Below are 23504 nucleotides of genomic sequence, written 5' to 3' on the forward strand. Positions count from 1 at the left end.
ACAATTCTGTCATTAATTACTCACCCTCTTGTTGTTCCAAACCCGTAAGACCTTTGTTCGTCTTCAGAACACAAATTAAGATATTTTTGATGAAATCCATAATGTCACAGACTGTTTTGTTGATGTTCTTGGTACCTTTCTGGGCCTTGAACGTGGGAGGACCCTTGCTGTCTATGGAGGGTCAGAGAGCTGTTAGATTTCATCAAAAATATAATAGGTCTTGCGCATTTGGAACAACATGAGGGTGAGTAATTAATGACACAATTTTCATTTTTGGGTGAATTATCCCCTTCAAAAACACAGCTGGTGATGAGAAAGCCACATAATTAACCAAAGCTCATCGCAAGCAGCTTTTCCACAAGCTAAGGAGGTACATAGAAGGTACAGAAGTACAAATCACTATAATAGTAACACACATGACATGAAAATAATGCAATAAACATTCATTTAGAAACATAAAATGTAGCATAAAATGCAATAGTACATAACTGATAAGACAAAAACTAAGAAGAATCATAGTCATTTGAATGAAAAAAAAAAACATTAAATGTCTTGCAGGCAATTATGGGAATGTCAGTTTACAGTTTTGTGTTTTGTTTTTTTTACTTTCAAAACAGTGCATTTAACAGTATTTTACTGTTTAATTACATAAAATGTCTAGTTAGGTCTAATATATGAGGCCTTGAGACGAAGAACCATACAAGTCCATATTTTCAAATTTTGAGTAATAAGATTTTTTTCATTTGGATTGTGAACATTATATTATATATTTTTATTTTACTTGAAAATAGACAACAAAAGCTTCTCAATTCTAAGGAGATAACATTTTTCAGTGTCAGTATTAAAAATCAAAAGTTATTGTGATTTATATTTCTGAAATGTGGAAGAACGGTATATGTCCAGTTAGTGTGGAATAACAGTATAACTCCAGTTCATCATATCACTTTAAACCACTAAAGATCTGATTCCTTTATCTTAGTTTTAATACAGTAACAGAAACTTCAGGTTAATATTAAGCATTTCTTTCTAGTTTATTATTATTATTATTATTATTATTATTATTATTATTATTATTATAATTATTTAAAAACAGAAAATACAGTATGAACAATGTATAATACATAGACATTCTTACAGTACAGGCAATAACAATGAATTATTAACAAAAAACAATAAATAAATAAATAAATAAATAAATAAATACAATGCAGACATACATCATAGCTAAATATTATTCAACATATCATAAGGTATACAAGATATATCATAATTTTCTCAACTTTCATTTCGACCTATTCATGGCTGATCTATAGTAGACGCCCAGTAGGCTAGGCTACACGCAAATATAACTGTAACAAGTTAGATAGGATATCTTTGATCACTTCTTGTATGTTTAGAGTAGTGCACCTTGTCGTTTATTTAGAAAAGCTGGCGCAGCGCACCTGTGTATATACTACTTCAAACTGTTCTCGCGCTCCGCCATCTCACGATATAAATAAATATATAAACAAATAAACTCTGCTTGCCGTACTTTACACAGGACTGGCGGGAAATATGAAAGAATACAGCTTTATTATATATGGTATGTGGTTTATTTTGATAGGTTAACTGTTTATGCGGTGTTTAGCGCGTTCAGAGAGAGAGAGAGAGATCACATCACATATACGGTTCTTCCACTCAGCAGTTTGGGTGGATTTTTCCCTGGTTTTTGTTCTCCTCTTCGAGTCAAATATGGTTTTCAAGCATCCCTCAAAGCCTTCCTTACTCTGTCCTTCCATTTGGTCATGTCGGCTCTCTTTTTTGCTGAGGTTTTGCCTTTTAATGTCCGAAGCGGACATGACAGCAAGCGGCATCTCCATTCTTCTTTGTGGACATAAACGGTTTTTCCGCGTGACGCTATTTTAACGTTTAAAATGCGGACTCTTGGTCGCGCGAAAATGTCCCCAAACTGTTTCTGTATACAAAGTTCACACATACAATTAATGTCACATGGTTATCTCATTTTTTGTTTTTTTGGACAACATACGGTTGTTCGTCGCACACACTCATATATACTATGATATACATCTACACACACTCGCGTGTTTGTGTCCCTGGACCACAAAACCAGTCATAAGGTTACATTTTTTAAATTGAGATTTATACATCACCTGAAAGCTGAATAAATACGTATAAATAAATATAGTTTGTTAGGATAAGACAATATTTGGCAGAGATATATTTATTTAAAAATCTGGAATCGGTGCAAAAACTACAAATAGTGTTGATGTGAGAAGCGAGCCGCTGTGTGCTCTAGGCGCTGCTCCGGTGGTCTGCTAGAGCATAGTTTTGAGTTGTGTAAATGGAAATGTCACAGGCAGACCCCTGACAGCTCTGCTTCAGCACATTAACATCACACATACATCCAGTGAGCGGTCAGGGAATAATGACCAATTTTCCTCATCACAAACCTGAGTCCAAGCATGAATGAGTGTTACAGTTAAAGGGATAGTTCACCCAAAAATAAAAATTCAGTCATTAATTAGTCACCCTCATGTCGTTCCAAATCCATAAGACCTTCATTCATCTTTCAAACACATTTTTGATGAAATCCAAGAGCTTTCTGACCCTGCATAGACCGCAACGCAGCATGTTCAAGGCCCAGAAAGGTAGTAAGAACATTGTTAAAATAGTCCATGTGACATCAGTGGTTCAGTCGTAATGTTATGAGGCTACGAGAATACTTTGTGCGCAAAGAAAACAGAAATAGCGACAATAGAAATGATCATGATAATTATTTTGGGCTATGGCTACTTTATTGCATGTTGTTCTATAACTATCCTGTTTAAAACTGTAATGTGGATTATTCTTTGACACAAAATAAACTAATGTAGATAAAATGGACTGCTTTAAAGGCTAATATAATTTCTGCAAGAGAGGAGAGTGGGAGAAACAGATTGGCATTGATTCAGAGTTACTATTTGGACAGATTTTCTTAGAAGCGAATGTGCTGTATTTGTGCTTCATTCTCAAGATGAACCATCTGTTGTGATTTGGAGTTATTAACAAAAACTCTTCCAGGGTAATTCACAGTTGTCTAAAATGGCTTTGATATTTTTATAATTATGTAAACACATATACATTTTCACACCGGGGAAACACACAAATTAGTTTTTTATACAAATGTTTGCTATTTATTACTTTTTCTGCTGACACTGGCATCACATATTTCGTCCCGGAGGAAGCCCCTCTGGGCCGCAGGTTTTCTTTGCCACACACTGAAACCGTTATTGAGCTAATTGTTGTGTGAAATGATATTTACAGACATTCAGAGTTGGATGAGCAAATTGTAATTTGATTAAGCCAGAGCCATTAACTGCATAAAACTGGAAATTGGCTCGCTTGTATTTTCCAGGAGGATTTCTACTTCTTCCTGTGCATGAGGCATTTATAAGTCAAAGCGTCAGTGGAGTGGAAAATTGCCCTGAGACGAGTGTTGTCTAATTAATCTAAACCAGGGCTGTACTGGAGACTGACGTATACGGTTGTGTATATAATCGTTACAGTAGAGAACAGCCTATGTTGCAATTTCTATAAATAGAGTACACTTTGGTGTCCCGCTACTTTTTTTTTTAGAGGCATGAATGTGAGGGTTTTTGGAGTGAGAACTATTAGATATGCTTGATTAATTGTTATCTAACAGAATATTAACATACCCTGAGGTCTTAAATGCGTCTAAAATTGATTTTTTTTAAACCATTAAAATGTATTTTAGCCCGTCCCACCTCAGAGGTCCTGATCCTCTCGAATGTGTCCACATTATCATTTTGCTATAATAGCTTTTATTTTATTTCATTTTATTTTATTTTATTTTATTTTATTTTATTTTATTTTATTTTATGACTTATTGCAAAATACAGCATTGTCTTTTTGCCTTAGTATTTATTTGATTTGATTTGATTTTGATTTCACTGCAAAATACATTATAATTATTGTATTTTTGGTTTTATGTTTGAGTTTTTGCAAAATACAACATTTTTATTTTGCCATAGTTTTGTTTTATTTTATTTCATTTCATTTCATTTCATTTTAGTTTCTTGTTTTATTTTATTTTGACTTACTGCAAAATACATCATCATTTTGCCATAGTATTATTTTATTTTGTTATTTTATTTTATTTTATTTTATTTTGACTTATTGCAAAATACAACATTATCATTTTGTCATATTTCATTTTATTTTATTTTGTTATTTTATTTTATTTTGACTTATTGCAAAATACATCATCATTTTGCCATAGTATTATTTTATTGTTTTATATAATTAATTTTATTTTATTTTTGAGTTATTGCAAAATCCAACATCATCATTTTGCCATAGTATTTTATTTCGACTCACTGCAAAATACAGCATTAGCATTTTGTCATAGTATTATTTTATTTTATTTTATTTTATTTTATTTTATTTTATTTTATTTTATTTTATTTTATTTTATTTTGTTTTGTTTTGTTTTTTGTTTTATTTTATTTTTATTTTATTTTATGTTTATGAGTTTTTACAAAATACGACATTATCATTTTGCCATAGTATATTATTTTATTTTATTTTATTTTGACTTGTTGCAAAATACAACATTGTCATTTTGCCATGGTTTTGTTTTATTTTATTTTATTTTATTTTATTTTATTTTATTTTATTTTATTTTATTTTATTTTATGAGTTATTGTTTATTATCTGTTTTTTAAACTATGCATTTAAAAAAGTCGAGCACTAACTGTGATTTTGGTATTGTGTGCTGCATGTTGTGAGCGTGCATCTAAAGAGTGTCTCTGTTTTAGTGGATGCCATATTATGGAAAACATTTCAGATTTCAATAACATCAGTAACAGATGTCATTTGCATATAAAATATATATAACAGAAACAAAACATTTTGTAAAATTCTAAAGGTCAGAGAGAGGGCAGAAAACGTGGAACTAAACTACAAACATGGACACTTTCTGAAAAATCCTCTATAAGTTTGTATTTATTTATTTAATACTGGTGGTATTTTTTATTACATTCACTGTTTTATTCAAATGCATACATTTTCTCAGTGCTGAGATGTATTCCTGCAAGAGATGTTTCCTCGCCTCATTTCAATACCAATTTATGTCTAGTACATTGCCAGAAACGTTGTATTTTTTGCCATTTTTTTAAATAAGTAACTGAACACTTAAGAAAGTTGATGAAAGTTGTTCCCCAGAAACTTCAGACATGGACTCAAGGCCCATTAGCTCCTGACGTCCCTCAAGAGATGAAACTCTAGTGCTAAAACCTCCACGCTAAAAATAATGCTGTTGCTCCCAAGCTTTATTTATTCATAACTAAACTATTCATATATTTTTGAAGATGTAGTGGATAAGCAAAGCGAACCAGAGGAATATGCCATCAATATTAGATCCCAACATAGTCTCAAAGTGCATTGTGAAAATAGCATCTGTGGGAACTCCATGTGTCTGATTTCACGTTTCAGGAAGAGCCTTTGCCACAGATAAAGCCGTCACACAATCCACGCTCTTACGTAACACACGGCATTCTCAAGTAAGGTCAGTCTGGCATTTATTGTGTCCTCGTTTTACCTTGTGTTGCAGGAACACGAGCTTCTGAGCCGCATCTCAGATCTGCAGGAGGAGGTCAGTCGCAGGAAGAAGCACATTGCCGATCTGGACCACGAGATTCACACTCTGAACGAGAACATCAGCACTTTGACCAAGGAGCTGGAACTTAAGGGCAAAGAGGTTTTGAAGATCCGTAGCGAGGCCAATCAGCAGATCAGGTGAGTCTTGGAAGTTTTCTTGCATTTAGACAGCGTAACAAAGTATTTTTATTTGATTACACCCGCTAACATAAACTTGTGTGTGTTTGACAGTTTAAGCGCAATAAGACATGAAAGAAAATCGGTACTCACATGCCGCTTTCTGTGCATGTGCTTCGGATGTGTGCGTTCAGATAACCATATATGAGAAATTTAAACGAATATGGCTTTATAACGCATGATTTCAGCACGGTAGACATTATAATCAAAACCAAACAGATTTTTTTGGCAGAGTAAAATGATATAATAAATGATTTGTGGGGTATTTTGAGCTGAAGCTTCACAGGCACATTCTGGGGACACCTGAGACTTATATTACATATTGTAAAAAGGGGCATAATAGATCTTCTTTACACAAGTAGTAACATTTGACAAATGTTCAACTAAACCATTTTAGAAAAAAAAACATTCCATGAAATATAAATAATGTAAATAATGTTTTTGTGCTGACATTTTTAGAACATTATTAAAGACTAGGTAACTTTGAACAAACATTCTATCAATGTTACTGAAAGAACATTTGTCCATAATTTTAACATTTAGCATTTGTCAATGCATAATATTGTACTTTTACTTCAGCACAAAAAAAAGTTCCTCGTTATATTGAATTTTTTTCAAAATAAAATCAACGCATTTTGCCCCTTGTGATGTCTGTGCATTATATTTTCATAACATTTGTTACCTCATGTTTACACATTCTGTTTATCCTCATTTTTAAAATACTACATGCTATAGGGATCAACCTATTATCGGCATCAATGTTAAGCTTTTTATGGTTATCGGTATCTGTAATTTTCAAAACCGATAAAATAATTTAAAAGCATTTAAGGAAAGTTTTTGTCAGAGCCCTTGTTATTCTTAATTTTGACATTAATTTTCATATTAACATCAGACATACGTATCGGTTAAAAATATCGGTTTATGTTTGTAAAGCATTTTGAGATGCTTTTATTAAAGGTACTATATAAAATAAAGTTTCTTCTTCTTATTATTATTATTATAAAAGTTGGAAAAGGGTGATTATAGTTAACAAAAACTAAAAATGAAAGTAAAATTGAAAATATAAAAACAGTGATTACGTCAAATAAAATGAACGTTAACTGAAGTACAACACAATAAAATAAAAATAGTTTTATTTTACCTAGTAGCAATGCAACATTTCTCATTTTAATTTAGTTTGATTTCATGTACCAAAATAACTAAAAGAAAACTGAAATAAAAACTAATAAAATGACAAAAGCAATACTGAAAATGACAAAAGCAAAATAATAAAAGAAAAATATAAAAATGAAACATTGATAAAATATAATAAAAACTATAATAGCATCTCAATGATGTTAAAATAACACTGCTTATTTGTAAAATAAAAAGTCTGCACTAATCTTTCTCATTAGTGCTGATTAATGACTAGTCCTGGCTAGAATAAATAATAAACATGATTGATTAATACATTTTACTTTTAATTCTAAGTACTAGTGATTTTTTTTTTTTTTTAATAACCGATACCGATAATAACTATTTGCATGTTCATGCCTGATATGCAGAACCGATATTTGAATCTATGAGCTTGTCTCTATCTCTTAGAGCCAAGCTGCATAAACTAGCCTACATATCAGGCATTTATGCAACACAACTAATTCCTTTAATGGGTGTTATGTTAAAAAAAAAGTTTACTGATTACAACAAAGTAAGTATGTTTTACCTGTGCACCCCGTTGTTGTCTCGTCTCCCCTTAGACACCCTGCAATGGCGATTCTGCGTGCAATTCTCAAAAAATCCACAAGATGGTGTTTACTGGTGAACCCCATATTACAAAACTGATATCCGATTATGGTAAAATACTTAAATATCGGTAAATTGGTATATGGGTCTAACTTTACTTTCAGCATATTTAAAATCAACTACTTTTGTACTTTTACTCGAGTGAAATTAAAAATGGGTACTTGTACTGAAGTACGATTTTATTTTGTAGTTGATTTGTGTACTATTTGAGCACTGCATTTAGGAAATAGTGAGTAAACTCATTGCAAAATGAGAAAATTTCACCTCACGTCTGTATGCGTGAGGTTGCATAAGGTCGTCCTTGTTCAGCACAGAGCATTTGCAATCCTTAAACAACCTCTAATGTGACATTCTCATCTGGTTTTATGTGACAAGAGTCATTGGTGATGATGAAAGAGATGGAAATTCAATTACTTTCAAGCACAATGGGGTTGCAAGTGAAAAAAATAAAGAATAAAGGAAAAAAGCGCACCACGTTCTTGCCTAGAAAGTCCTATCAGAATTTTGCCCAAGTTCTCTCGTCGCTGTCTGACTCTTTCGGACAGTGTTGTTTGTCTTTTGTAGTAGTTTAATGAAAAGAAAACAGACTTTTAAAAAGAAATTGGATTAGAAAAGCCAAAGTCACAGCCATTGTGTTTTTTTATTCAGGGGGTGATATTAATATTTCACCTTTGTATTAATAAGTAAAAAGCCATTTCATTATACAGAGCGGCTGGTTTGAGATAACGTGATTATTTAGTAACACACATCATAATGCAAGGCGGGTGCTGATCTCATTTCACTTTCAATTATGTAACACTGACACATCCAGGTTCTGAGATAAAAGCGGCAAATAAATTGCATCGTCGTTCCCCAGGGGCGTATCATTTACCGAGAGGAGATCCTGCTTTATTGGGCTTTATGTGAAGCCATCACAGTGTGCGGCTGAATTGTAGAGAGTGTGTTTCAGATAAAAGTCATATAGCATAAAAATTGCAGTATGGGAAAAGAACATGTCCTAATTAAAAATCAATATCGTGTTGACTTTTGACTCGTAACACAATGCTTTGTGAATGTTATTTACTCAGAGAGAACATTTGTATCAGAGCTGAGCTGAATGAAAGTTTCATGTAACAGAGGAATTAAAAGTTCTTAATAGATCACAACAGTGACCGCACACTTTTGTAGCGGCCTTGCTTACATTTTTCTTATTCATTTTCTAAGCCATAAATAGAGACTTCAAAACATTGAAAAAATAAAATGTTTGAAAAGCTCTAAGCCATAAATCAAACAAAAAACTGCCAATTTGCATGCTCTGAGATTTTTTTCTTAAAACAAGAAGAAAGAAATTCAACTTTACAATTTTTTTACATTTTTAAATACTTTTTTTGAAATATGACACATGACAGTTATAGTGTTAAATGCAAATAAATGCTTTTGTTTGGAACTTTGTTTATCAAAAAATTACGCTTTCCACAAAAATACAGTTTTTAACATTTATTATATTGGTGATAATAAGAAATGTTTGAGCATCACCATACTGGAATGATTTCTGAAGGATCATGTGACAATGAAGACTGAAAAATCAGCTATATATTTTTTAAAATAAAATCAGTTTTAATTATAGATGCTTTTGATTATTCAAATTTAATGAAACCATTAAAATGGAATCCAGAAAATTAATCTGAATGAGTCTGGTAAAAAATAAAAAGGAATTTGAGAAAAAAAATAAAACTGAATTTGAGAAAAATATAAAACATATTTCATAGGAGCTTAAAAATGTAATTTTTGCTAAACCTTTTATAAATTGCTCTTAAATTGTTTCATGTTTCATGATTTCAGTTAATTAGATATGCTTTTTATTATATAGTTTTTTTTTTTTGTTTTTTTTTTTTAAAGTCTAGGGAAATTAAAACGGAAAAAAAACAGAATTTTTGGATTTCTAGTGATTTTGATTCCACTTTGCGTTTCCATTAACAATTATCTTTTACAGGAATAAATTAAGTTTTACATTAACAATTTTTAAAAATTCTTTTAACATTTGAAATGTTCTTAAATTATATTGAAATTGGAATCACTAATTTTAAATTGTAATAATATTTCAAAATACTACTCTTTTTGCTGTATTTTTAAAGCAATAAATGCAAAATGGTGGTGCAGATAAATATGCATATGTTTATTTATTTATGTATTTTTTCATGTATTCATCCAATAAACCATTATGAATTTTAATCTAATCTAAAATGACTTTATGAATCAAAACTATTGATTATATTTTATGGATTAAACCTATTATGCCCCCTTTTACAAGATGTAATAGTAAATGTAAAAGTGTCAGGTTTCCCCAGAATATGTCTGTAAAGTTTCAGCTCAAAATACCCCACAGATTATTTATAATATTATTTTGAAAATGCCCATTTTGAGTGTAAGTAGAAGCACGCTGTTTATGTGCATGTCTCTTTAAATGCAAATGAACTGCTGATCCCTGCCCCATTTTCCAAAATAGAGCTGTGCCTTTACAGCTCATACCTCAGATATTCTGCCAAAAAACATCTGTTTGATTTTGATTATCATATCTAAACTAAGTTCTCTTTCACGTCTTACTGCGCTTAAACTGTCAAACACACAAGTTTACGTTAAAAACACACAGGAGTTGCAAAAACAGTCGGTTATGTCTATGAAGGTAAACAGCTGGGAAAGAAAATGTTTATATTAGATCTGTGTGGCAGCAGCGTATTAAAAATCTGTTTCTCTGTGGATGCAATTTCCTTCAGGCCTGCGGCAGAGAGTTTTGTAAAGTCACTGAGTGTGTGTGTTTGTATTCACAGAGCTCATGAGCAAGACCTGTGTAAGAAACACGAGCGCGAGATGGCCGAGCTGAATGCCCTCCACCACAGAGAAACACAGAATATGCTGTCAGACTTTAACAAGGCCCAGGAACTCCTGAAGGACAAGATCTCTGCCCTGCAGATCCTGTGAGTTTATGCCCCACAAAAAAATCTGTATGGAATATACAGTATGTGTATTTTGGAGGATGAAGGATCTGTAACTTTTGTTTTGACTGGTTGTTTACGTGGGTCTGATGACAACAGCTATGAAACAGCTTGAATGCTAACGAAAGGACAGCAGACAGTGATGTAGACTCAGAGGGGCTGGTGGAGAGGGACAAGATGAGGACAGTGTTTCTAAAGAGATGCTGGGAGGGAGAGATAGAGAAGATATCGAGATACATATCTAGCGAGAACTGAGAGCACAACAGACGACCCTGTCAAAGTAGCTCAGATAAGAGGAGCAGATGCCTTAAGCTACAAAACATGCTGTTTGTGTATTTTTCATGTTTGAATGAGGATTGTTTTGTGCTCTGACAAGGGACACCATTCATATGGAGAAGCAAGTGTGCAAATAATGCTGTTCTCCATCATGCAATCATCATTTGATGAAGTATTGCTGCTGTGATTGTGGTAAAATGTGTTTGAAACTTTGTGTGAGAATTAAACCGTTTAAGCCATTATTCAGTGGCGAATATCATTAGTTGAGATGGATCCAGATTAGATCCAGATGCACCAAGTTTGAATATGTTGAAGCAACCTGTCAAAATAAAAATTCGGTTTAACTTAAAGAAACTGTGACAGAAATATATTACTTAATGTAATGATAGTACTACTACTACTAATAAAATTATTTATTTATTTATTATTTATTTTATTATTATTATTATTATTATTATTAATATTTACTAGAATTTTTTTTTTACCAGAAAAATTTACTAAATACACAACACAGTATTTCTGAAAAAAAGAAATATATATATAATATATATATATAATTTATATAATGTAATAATTAAGTAAATAAAAATGTTAAAAAATGATTTTTTTTTTTTTTTGTTAAAATAAAATCAATTAATTAGAGATGCTTTTAATCATTAAAATTTAATGAAACCATTAAAATGGAATCCAGAAAGTTAATGGAAGACAGAGAATTTGGTAAAAAACTGAATTTGAGAAAAAAATAAATAAAACACATTTCATAGGACCCTAAAAATTTCAATTTTTTTTTTAAACATAATAAATTGCTCTTAAATTCTGTAAGTTTCATGATTTCAATTAATGAGACATGCTTTTTATTGATATTTGTTTATTTTACCATTAGAACAGAATCTAAAAGAATAAAAAAAAAACTGAATTAAAAAAAAAAATTCAATAAAAAAAAAAATAATTTTGAAAAAATTAAACGGAAAAAACAGAATTTGGAAAATTAAAACGGATTTCATAGTGGTTTTGATTCCTCTTTCTGATTCCATTAACGGTTCTTTTGGTACTTTTTAAGAAAAACAAAATTCATTTTCTTTCTCAAAATGATATTATTTGAATAATAAGGAACTTTTATTTTTTATTTCACTTTTGAAACTATTGCTCTGATAAGGGACACCATTCATATGGAGAAGCAAGTGTGCAAATAATGCTGTTCTCCATCATGCAATCATCATTTGATGAAGTATTGCTGCTATGAACACATTTTTGTTTGTGCAATTATAGTGCAATGTTAGTTTGCACTAAAAATGAGTGATTTGATTTAAACATTTTTGCCACATTAATACAATGAAAAAATTTGGTGTAGAAACAATTCACACTCAGAAATTGCAAATAAATTTCCCAGATATCTACAAAAAAATGGCAAGTAATGCTGAATTAAATATGACATTTTTTATTAAAAAGACTGAAATAGTATTTTCTTTTAAAGCATACTTCAGAAATGTGTTCACAACTTTAGAGGAGCACTGTAAAAAGTGTCTGCTTAAAAGGGACTATGGGTGTTTTATGAAAAAAATATGTTTTTTGTGAATATTATTGCACTAGATGTGTAAATAATTTATTTAGGGTGAATACATGTAAATTAGGACATTTTCCGTCATAGAGATGAATGGAAAAAATGTCCCAGTTTGTTTGTATTCACTCTAATTTTTGCTTGAAATAGTACATTTTATATACTAGCCACAGAATGATAAATGTGTTTAGATGAATTTGAGTCAGAAGGACAGCCGTACATGAACAGGAGGTGTTTGTAGGTGTACATGCGTGTGTATATAAATATAGAAAGTTGGCAGGGTTGTAAAAGAGCTCTTTGACTGTAGATATTGCTGTCAGAGGTGACCTAATTTAGGTTTACTTGAACGAGAACACCAACACATCCAGCTATTGAACAGCTTGTCGTATAAAAATAGTTCATCTGACTGCCTGAATCCACTCTGTATTCACAACTGAGAATGATAATGAATATTTTAGTTTCTGGAAGTGTGTGTCATGACATGGAAAGGCCCCACGGCCCACAAAATACAAGGGAAAGATGGAGTTGCATTTAACAAAGTGCAAAATATCTGAGGTTCATTTAAATCCCAGTGTTTTTAATTCATAATTTATCAAATCCGTCTGTGAGAACTATACTTTTGTGTGTTCGAGACAAAGGGTGTGAAGGACTGATCTTAAAGGAATTGTTCACCCAAAAATGAAGATTCTATCATTTATTCATTCCCTTTGTAGTTCCAGATTTGTATGACTTGCTTTCATCACTGAAATATAAAGATAAGATATTCATGCAGCTCTTTTTAATTGAATGCAGACGGGTGCTGTCAAGCGCCAAAAATGACAAAAAAAGCACTATAAAAGTAAGTCCATATGACTCGCAGGCTGTATTCTAGGTATTTTGAAAAGACATCTTTGTGTGAGAATTAAACCGTTTGAGCCATTATTCAGTGACAAATATCATTAGTTATGATTATTTATCATTAGTTATGAGTGTAAATTGATGTGGGAAGAAAATAATTTAAAGCAATTTCACATAAGGCTGCAACATAATAAAAATGTGAAAAAAGGGGTATGAATACTTTTGCAAGGCACTGTACTTGCATTGTGTTGAACAAAATAAAATGTGTTGCACAAAAAAATCAAATGACATGAATGAGTAAATGATTTTAAGGTGAACTATTCCTTTAAGTTATGTTTTAAACGTTTGACTCGTGTAAGTATTTTTAGTGTGATGTGCAGTTAGTGTGTGACTGAACAGAATGAGGTCTCATGTGAAACAGTCAGAACTTGTATCCCTCAGCATTTCCTAAGCGTGCCATCTCCAGGTGTCCCTGAAGAGCAGAGATACACAGCCAACTAATTAAACATAACACAAACCTATTGAAATGACAGCCCTGTCCTCTGTGCAATTAATTATTATGACAGCTAAGTTTCCCCAAACTGAGTCCTCCAACCAGTTTTAAATTTCAGCCTATTTAAGTCTCATGAATATTTCATGTGCGTGGTGATCCACAGTGATCCTCATGTACGGAGCATGGGCTGCTCTACTGTAACTGCTCGAGTGCACTCTGCAGGCTGCATGTGCTGTGTTTTGCTGCTGTCAGTTTAAATGGATAAATAGGCTTGATGAGAATGAGTGTTTACTCACAAAGGGCCATTCAGTGAACCGCTATTATGAGCCTGTTAAAAAGGGCCATTTCTTATTTATAGTTTTAGCTTTTACATGAGGATAGTAAAAGCTAAATGAAGATGGGTCGAACGGTGGATGGATGGATGAATAGAACAATGGATGGATGAATAGATGGATAAATTAATGGATGGATGAGATGGATGGAATGATGGGTGGATGATGAATGGATAGACAAAATGATGGATGGATGGATGGATGGATGGATGGATGGATGGATGGATGGATGGATAAATGAATGGATCAAACGATGGATAGATGGATGAATAGAACAATGGATGAATAGATGGATGAATAGATGGATAACAGGATGGATGATTGGGTGGGTGGATGGATGGATGAATAAATAGAATGATGGATGGATGGTTGGATGGAAGGATGGATGAATGGATCAAACAATGGATAAATGGATGAATAGATAGAACGATGGATAATAGATGGATAAAAGGATGGATGATTGATGGATGGATGGATGGATGGATGAATAAATAAAATGATGGATGGATTGATGAATAAATGGAATGATGGATGGATGAGTGGACGGATGAATAAATAGAATGATGGATGGATGGATGGATGAATAGAACATTTGATGCATGATAGATGGATAAAAGGATGGATGAATAAATGGAATGATGGATGGATGGATGGATGGATGGTCAGATAGATTTGATGGATGGATGATCAAACGATGGATGAATGAATAGATGGATAAATTGATAGATGGATAAAAGGATGGATGGATGCGAAGATAGAGCGATGGATGGATGGTCAGATAGAATGATGGATGGATGGATGGATGGATGGATGGATGATGGATGGATGATCAAACTATGGATGGATGAGTAGATAGATAAATGAATGGATGGATGGATAGGTAGAATGATAAAGGGTTGGATGAATAGATAGAAAGATGGATGGATGGATGAATGAATGAATAGATGGATGAATAATGATTGATGGATGATGGATAAAAGGATGGACGGATAATTGGATGGATGGATGATGAATGGATGGGTAGATAGAGTGATGGATAAATGGTCGGATGAAATGATGGATGGATGGATGGATGGATGGATAGATCGAATGATGGGTGGATGAATAGATAAAAGGATTGATGGATGGATGATAAATGGATGATGGATGAATAAATAGAATGATAGATTGATGGATGAATAGAGGGATGAATAGATAGAACGATGGATGGATGAATGGATGGATGGAATGATGGATGGATGATGGATGAATAGATGGATGAAAGGATGGATGATAAATGGATGGATGGATGATAGAGTGAGTGGATGGATGGATGGATGAATAGATAGAATGATGGGCGGATGGATGGATTGATCGATTGATGGATAGATGGATTGGATGTTGGATGAATGGACCGGATGAATAAATAGATAAAAGAATTGATGATAGATAGTTAGATAGATAGATAGATAGATAGATAGATAGATAGATAGATAGATGAATGGATGAAAAGAAATAATGATGGATTGATAAATGAAAGGAATAGATGGATGGATGCATGCATACATGGACAAATAGATGTATGTAAGTGAAGCTCTCTGATATGTCCCATTTACATGTATAAATCTGAGAGGGCAGTGCCCATCTGGCCCCAGGTTAAAGCCCTTAGTAGTGCCCTTAGTAGTTCAAACTGCAGTGTTGTCCTCTGTTTGCCACCGTTTAAAACTATTCATGAAACAGCCTCAGTTTCATTATTACCAGCAGTTGTGAAGTCCTACGGAGAGGTTTTCATATAAAAACAGCCATCAATCTTGACACTGTATACCTCTGGGGAAGCGTCACATTCCATGCTCATTAAAGATTCATCACACATTTTGAAACATCCTTCAAAGAGGCAGAAACGGTGGAGATATTGATCCTCGACGACACGATCATCAAAGAATTCCTCTAGATGAAAGTATGATTGAGCAACAGCTATTCAAAGGTGCTGATGATTTTAACTATCACACTAATACAACATGAAGAATGAAAATAAAAGGTAGATGCCAATATCATCACACCGATATGATCAATGCTGTTCAATTAATTCTGTGTTCAAAGCACAAAGCCATCAGCTTTGCTTTCAAACTAAGCTAAAGTGTCAGAATAGTCAAATTTGCTCTCAGCAATGAGTCACAAGCCCAAACAGATGACAGACTGATTGTAAACAGAGTGGAGAGAGGGTTGATAGTTCAACTTCTAAACCATGTGACTTGTCTTGCTGCCTAGACAGCATCCTAATCATGGAAACTCTTGAGTGAACGATTTAAAGTGTTCTACAAAGTTTGCAACTCCACTTCCTATGCAAATAATGCATTGCATGCTATTTCAGAAGTGTTATCGTTAGCATGTGCCACTTAACAAGAACCACTGATTTAAGGGTTGTAGAGATTTTAAAGTCTTATCTTAAAATGTCTTTGCTCTTTAGGTTGGAGGGAACAGAAGAAAAATTCCGGAACAGAGAGAGCAGGCCTGAAGATCTGCAGACAATAGCTGAACTGAAGGATATGGTGGCTGAGAGAGAATCTTTGGTCAAGAAACTGGTGGTAAGAGCACTTTAAGAAGTGTGGCGTGCTTATTCACAGTATCTCAGGTTTATTGTGAAATTTCTCAGCTGTGAATGTTGTTACACAAGGCGAGGTATCCCACGGGTGCTCGGTCCTGCTGAGATTAGCAGAGTCTCGCAAGACTGGAGGGATAGATCTATTTCAGGACAGACAACCCTGTTGAAAAGACCAGCTTAATCCTGCTCTAGACATAGTGACAACTGCTTTTTCTATGAAATTCACTCTTTTATAACAACAGTAGTTTATGGAAAAGACTTTCTTTGCTCATAAAAATAGGTGACACTGAATGTGTTAGACGTTTATCATCTATGTTTCTTGTATCTTTCCATTTTAGATAAGAAAATCAGACCAGCACCTGCTAAAAATGACACAATTTATACTGTTGTTTGTAACAGAGGATTTACCTATGCATTAAAATCAGTGACATATACCAATTTTTAAAAATAGAAACGACAACATGACCAAGGCCTCAGTTGACCATTTGCACGGAGCATCTTTAGAACATCATCCGCATGATTATAAGCCAGCTCATTTTATATGTGCTATATATATGTAGAGACTCCTGAGACTCCTCTCCTGCCTCGTTCTTATCAGAAACTGAGAAAAATAATAACTGCAATATTGTAATTAATGATAGCGGCATAAACGTTCAGTTTCATGTTATTTAACAACATAAAAAGAGGCTGGAAATCCCAGGAGAGTACCTAGACATATAGTTGTACATTTAATTGCTGACAGCTAATCAGTTCAGGCTAATGTTATGTAACTAACGATGCTTCTCTTCAATGGCATCTTAATAGTGTTCTTGATAATCAATAACTTTCCTTTATAGTCATGAACACATTTTTAAAATCGTGTAATATTTTAAAGCCTTTATTATTTTTCAACTTTACAGCTGTGCAGTAAAATTCACTTCGAAGATTCACTTTTCGTTCATAAAGACGCGATGAAAAAATGTCTTTTCACAGAAAACAATGGCTTTTCAAGATGAAAATGATATGAAATTACCCTTATAACCAGAAGATGGCAGTAGAGGATCACTCATTGGCTGCAGCTGTCATTTTAACTCCCTAGTTCAATTGGCCTGACAGGGGCGCTTGAGCGACTAAATGTATGAAATCACTCATAACTGGATAATTGGATAATAGATGGATAAAAGGATGGATGGATGGATAGATAGATTGAACAATGGATGGATGCATGGATGGATGGACAGATCGAATGATAGATGGATGAATAGATGGATAAATTAATTGATGGATAGGTAGAATGATAGATGAATATATAGAACAATGGATGGATGAATAGATAGAACACTGGTTGGATGATGGATGAATAGCTGGATAAAAGGATGGATGGATGAGGTGAATGGATAGATAGAACAGTGGATGGATGGATGATAGATCAAATGATGGATGGATGAATAGATGGATGAATAGAACGATGATGGATGATAGATGGATAAAAGGATGGATGAGGTGGATGGATAGAACAGTGAATGGATGGATGATAGATCAAATGATGGATGAATAGATAGAATGATGGATGGATGATAGATGGATGAATAGATGGATAAAAGGATGGATGGATAAATGGATAGATAGAATAATGGATGGATGGATGGATGATAGATCAAATGATGGATGGATGAATAGATAGATGAATAGATAGAACGATGATGGATGAATAGATGGATAAAAGGATGGATGAGGTGGATGGATAGAACAGTGAATGGATGGATGATAGATCAAATGATGGATGAATAGATAGAACGATGGATGGATAATTGATGGACAAATAGATGGATAAAAGGATGGATGGCTAAATGGACGGATGAGATGGATGGATAGAATAATGGATGGATGGATGATAGATAGACGAATAGATGGATAAAAGTATGGATGGATAGATGGATAGATAGAATAATGGATGGATGGATGATAGATCAAATGATGGATAGATGAATGAATAGAACAATGGTTGGATGATGGATGAATAGATGGATAAAGGATGGATGATAAATGGAGAAATGGATGGATGGATGGATAAATAGAATGAACGATGGATAGATAGAAAAAAAGTTGAACTTTGGACTCGCAAAAGGGGCGCCAAAACGTTCAGAAGGGGCGGAGCCGCGTTTAGTGAAATGCTTATAACTCCTGAACGGAATGAGGTATTTTCACCAAACTCAGAACACTTATGTAAGAGCTCAATCTGGGGTCACAGAACAAAAATCACAAAGTTTGGCCACTTAGTGGTGCTATAAGAGGGAAAAAAATAATTTAAAAAATCTATGCTTACACAACCGTTTGTCCTATCAACATGAAAATCGCTGTGCACGGTCTTGGTCCAAAGTGCCACAAGTGTCTATAATATCGCATTTTCATTATTCGACATTAATCGTGTAAATGATTACATTGCACGGTTTTTCATCCATACACGCGATATTTGTATCTTACTATAGAACTTCTCATTCTGGACATCTTTGCCTGTAGAACCACTGCTGTCAATCAAATCATTTGTTAAATGATTGAGAAGATGTAAAAAAAAAAAAACTTCTTTTGCAAACTAGTCCTAGGTTTTTCACTCTATCTGGAAAAAAAAACACTGCAGGGCAATTCTCTGGACTCTCTAGGTCAATAATTACCAAAAAATGTTGAAATTTACCCATTGCGAAGCTATAATGGGGTTGTTTAGAAAAGGGGCCTGTCCAAATTTACCCCAAATCCTATAAAGCCTAAAGAAAAACTCAAAACGTCACAAAACCTGCTAAGAACATGTGACAGGTGATTCCAAACAAACAATCAATTTTTTATATGGAGATCAGACCACAGCTGGTGCTATAACAGTCATAAACGCTAAAAAAAAAACATATTTCTATGGTAAATTACTTGTATTTGCCAAAAATGCTTTTTTAAATCACTGATTTAGGTGGTTACAGGCTTACTAAATAATGTCTTTTTTCATATCATGTGTTTAAATGCCTTAAAGCATTTTATATATTAAAAAGTAGTTTTTATTTTGCTTATATTTAAATGTATACATATATATTTATGTTTTATATTTGAATGTTCAATTTTAAAATGCCAATGTTTTGCTTAAAAATACATATTTGAATTAAAATAGATTTTCTGACAGTATTGACATGCAAAAATATGTAAATATATTAAATAATATTACAGTTATAATATGATATGATATAATATGGTAATTTTATCATTACATCAACTATATTAGTATATACTAGTATTGATAGTATAGTTTTGATAGAAGCTTATAATTAATTTTTATTCCTATATTTAAGCTTCCAAAACACTTCTTAACATATTTTTGTGTTTAGTAACATGTTCTAGAGACAAATGCGTTTATGTCAGTGGTGTTATATTGTCCATGAATATCATAAGAGAATCTACTTTTCTTTCCAGGATGACAAGAAGTTTTACCAGCTGGAGCTTGTAAACAGAGAGACCAACTTTAACAAAATATTCAATGCAAACCCCAATGTTGGTGTCATTAACCCTCTTGTCAAGGTAAGAGTTCGTCTTTGTACTCTACTGTGTCCATGTGTGTGGAGCTGGTAGTTTGTTAGTTGATGACGTAGTTGCTGTTTCAAAACCTAGTGATCTGATTAGGCTCTATTTCAGTTTAACGCTGGCTGTTGGCATGGGATACACTCTTTTGATTAAAAAATGTCTAATATTGACAGTTGACTGCAAAGCGGTTCACTAAGTTTTGGAAACAACAGCAGTTGAATGAGGCTTGAATGTCATTTCTTACACTGTATCCTAGCCAGGCATGTTGCAAAAAGCATTCAATTATATGTGTACATTGCTAATTGGAGTTCTCAGCCATTTACAACACTGACAAGATTCACAGTGAAATCTCATTGGTTCAAAATCTTCTTCTACAGCTGTTATTAAACATCATATATGCTCTGATTACTGTGACAGTTGCTTTAGCAGATGTGTTGTGCCTGGTTAGGATGGAGTGTTACTGGGGGTGCAATCAAAGGCAATACAACTGACATGCCGGACTGGAGTTCATTGGAAACACTGTTCAGTGGGAGCATGCTGGAGCTCTTACACACATACACACATACACACATACATTATTAAAGGGATTGTTTTCCCAAAAATGAATAGTCTGACATCATTTACTCACCCTCATGTCATTCTAAACCTGCATGGAAAACAGAAGAATTTATTTCATTGTACTGGATGGTTTCTTCCATGCAATGACTGAAGCTTTCAAACTTAAAAGGGACATAAAATAAAAGCAGTCCATCCAACTTCTGCACTATATTTTCAATTCTTTTGAAGCTGTATGATATATTATTTATTTATGTATTGCAGTCCGAAAACTTGTTTGGCATGTAATACTACCACACCATCTATGGTAAAATTGTTATTCATTATTTTATACTAAAATAATTTATTATATAAAAGTAATTATTAGTATGTTGAATTAGCTTTTAATTTACTTTTTAATTTTAGTTAAACTCTCAGCAATTTTTTTTTTTGTCTTTTTATAAATATGTCTATGCTAAAATGTCATGAATTATTTTATACTAAAATAATTTAATATACAAGATTATTTATTAGTGTTTTGAATTAGAATTTAATTTTGTATTTAATTTTTATTACAATTTTAGTTCAAGTCTTATTTTGTTGTTTGTTATTTTGTTTTGTTTAATCTTTTTTTAAATATTTATATGCTAAAACTTGTATTATTTTATACAAAAAATAATTTATTATACAGAAGTATTTATTAGTATTTTGAATTAGCTTTTAATTTTATATTACATTTTTATTTCCTTTATTTTCTTTGCTAAAAATGTTATTAATTATTTTATACTTAAATAATATTCAAAAGTATTTATTAGTATTTTGAATTAGCTTTTAATTTTATATTTTATTTTTATTTAAACTTTAGTTCAAGTTTCGGCAATTGTGTCATTGTTTTTTTTATTATCTTTTTTTTATATTTCTATGCTATATTTCTATACTAAAATAATTTAAAATACAAAAGTATTTATTTGTATTTTGAATTAGCTTTTAATTATGTATTTAATTTTTGTTTAAATTTTAGTTCAAGCCTTAGCAATTTTTTTTTTATCTTTTAAAAAAATATTTCTATGCAAAACATTTTATTATTTTATTCTAAACTAATTTAATATCCAAAAGTATTTATTAATATTTTGAAATCGTTTTTTTATTTCATTTTAAATTTTTATTTAAATTTTAGTTCAAGCTATTTTGTTGTTCGTTATTTTGCTTTATTATTATAGAAATAAAAAAAAAACTAAATTGCTCTGACTTAAACTAAAATTTAAATAAAAATTTAATCTAAAATTCTATTTAATTCAAAAGACTAATAAATACTTTTGCATATTAAATTATTTTAGTGTAAACTTTTATTAATTATTCATAAATTATTAATTTAGCTTTCATTTATTTCTCTTTCAGTTTTAGTAATATTAGTACTTAAATTAGTGCTTAAATGTATTTATTATGTTTATTTGTCAAGGCAATATTTCTATGACTTTTAGTTTTAAAGTTACATTTTTCATCTAATATTTGTAATTTATTAACTTTTTTTTTATATAGTTTTAGATTTAATTTGGGATATTTTCAATAAATCAGTGAATGCATAAGTTATGCATAAATTATGATTTCGTAAGATTGTTAGCAAATAACTTCAGTTTTTCTAATCTTCAAAGCAATCGTACTTCGCAATCGTATCAACCCTTCATGGTCTGTTTGCATCCATTTTAAAGCTTAAAAGCCTTGCAGTTGCATAGAAAAGAGCAACCAGTACATGATTCAAAGTCATACAGGTTTAAAACAACACGAGGGTGAGTAAACGACGACTGCATTTTCATTTTTGAGTGAACCATCACTTTAACTTCCTGTTTTTCCAGAGCTTAGGAGAAAGTGATGTTTGTTCCATACGTCACAGCAGCAGTTCCTGACCCAGTCTCAACAATGTCATTCTGTTTGACCAGATATTTCACTGTTGCCCTCATCTGTGTTCTATAACTTCCAAGTGTCACTGATTACATGTGCATATATGTGTGTGTGTGTGTGTGTGTGTGTGTGTGTGTGTGTGTGTGTGTGTGTGAGTGTCAGTGTCTCTCGTTCTTCCGCGTTCTCTTCCTGTTGAGACATCCAGTTCTTCTTTGCTTTCCAAGCCATTCTTCTTTCAGTCTGAAAGTTCCTCTGACACATCTCTCTCGACTCATTTTGATTGGCTGAGAGCGACTGATGCTTCCTCTGCTGAGTGTTGCGAGCTTGACTTTCAGGGTGGGCGATTATTAGGAAGCAGTCATTAGGAAAAAAGAATGGAGCGTAAAGCTCTCCCAACTTCCTTTTTGTTTGCTTTTCTTGTCGTCCTATGTAGCAAAAGCGAAAGAACGACAAATCAGCCACCCGATTCAGCAGCTCGGCCAATCTTAGGGCCAATGTGGAGGCTTCCGGGACAGGGAGCGGCCAGCCCCAGCCCACCCGCCTCGAACCCATCCCCAACTCCCCCATTCACCAGCTGGAGCCTAACACGAGCAAACCCCTGCCCCCGCCAACCCCTCTCACCGAAGCCAAGAAATTGACGAGGTGAGGCGCACCTCGGCGGACAAACACACCAGCACACTGAAAACCCGTCGCCCGCTTTTCTCGAGGCAGCTGTTGTATCCCTTTTATGTGCCGAGGAAATGCGCGCCGAAACTTCGGATGGTTTGCTTTGTGCTTTTTGCATCTCCCAGGCTCCTCTCTGCCTAACAGAGAGCGCGAAATCTGGAATTACGGCTCCGATCTCCTCCGAAACAAGTAATTAGCTTGA

General features: G+C 33.0%; 1 protein-coding gene across 2 annotated transcripts in view; it reads left to right on the top strand.

The window, feature by feature from the left end:
• fam184ab (family with sequence similarity 184 member Ab) overlaps nt 1-23504 on the top strand; it is a 168680-nt gene that overhangs the window by 134460 nt on the left and 10716 nt on the right. Inside the window, exons 14-18 of one of the 2 annotated variants that reach the window (XM_051138662.1) lie at nt 5612-5796; nt 10425-10571; nt 16532-16649; nt 20096-20200; nt 23070-23278. In XM_051138662.1, coding sequence (XP_050994619.1) covers nt 5612-5796; nt 10425-10571; nt 16532-16649; nt 20096-20200; nt 23070-23278 — 764 coding nt within the window. The remainder of the gene's footprint in view (nt 1-5611; nt 5797-10424; nt 10572-16531; nt 16650-20095; nt 20201-23069; nt 23279-23504) is intronic. The other variant, XM_051138663.1, reaches the window with a different exon arrangement.

The sequence above is a fragment of the Labeo rohita genome, chromosome 20, assembly GCF_022985175.1.
Source record: "Labeo rohita strain BAU-BD-2019 chromosome 20, IGBB_LRoh.1.0, whole genome shotgun sequence".
NCBI lineage: Eukaryota > Metazoa > Chordata > Actinopteri > Cypriniformes > Cyprinidae > Labeo > Labeo rohita.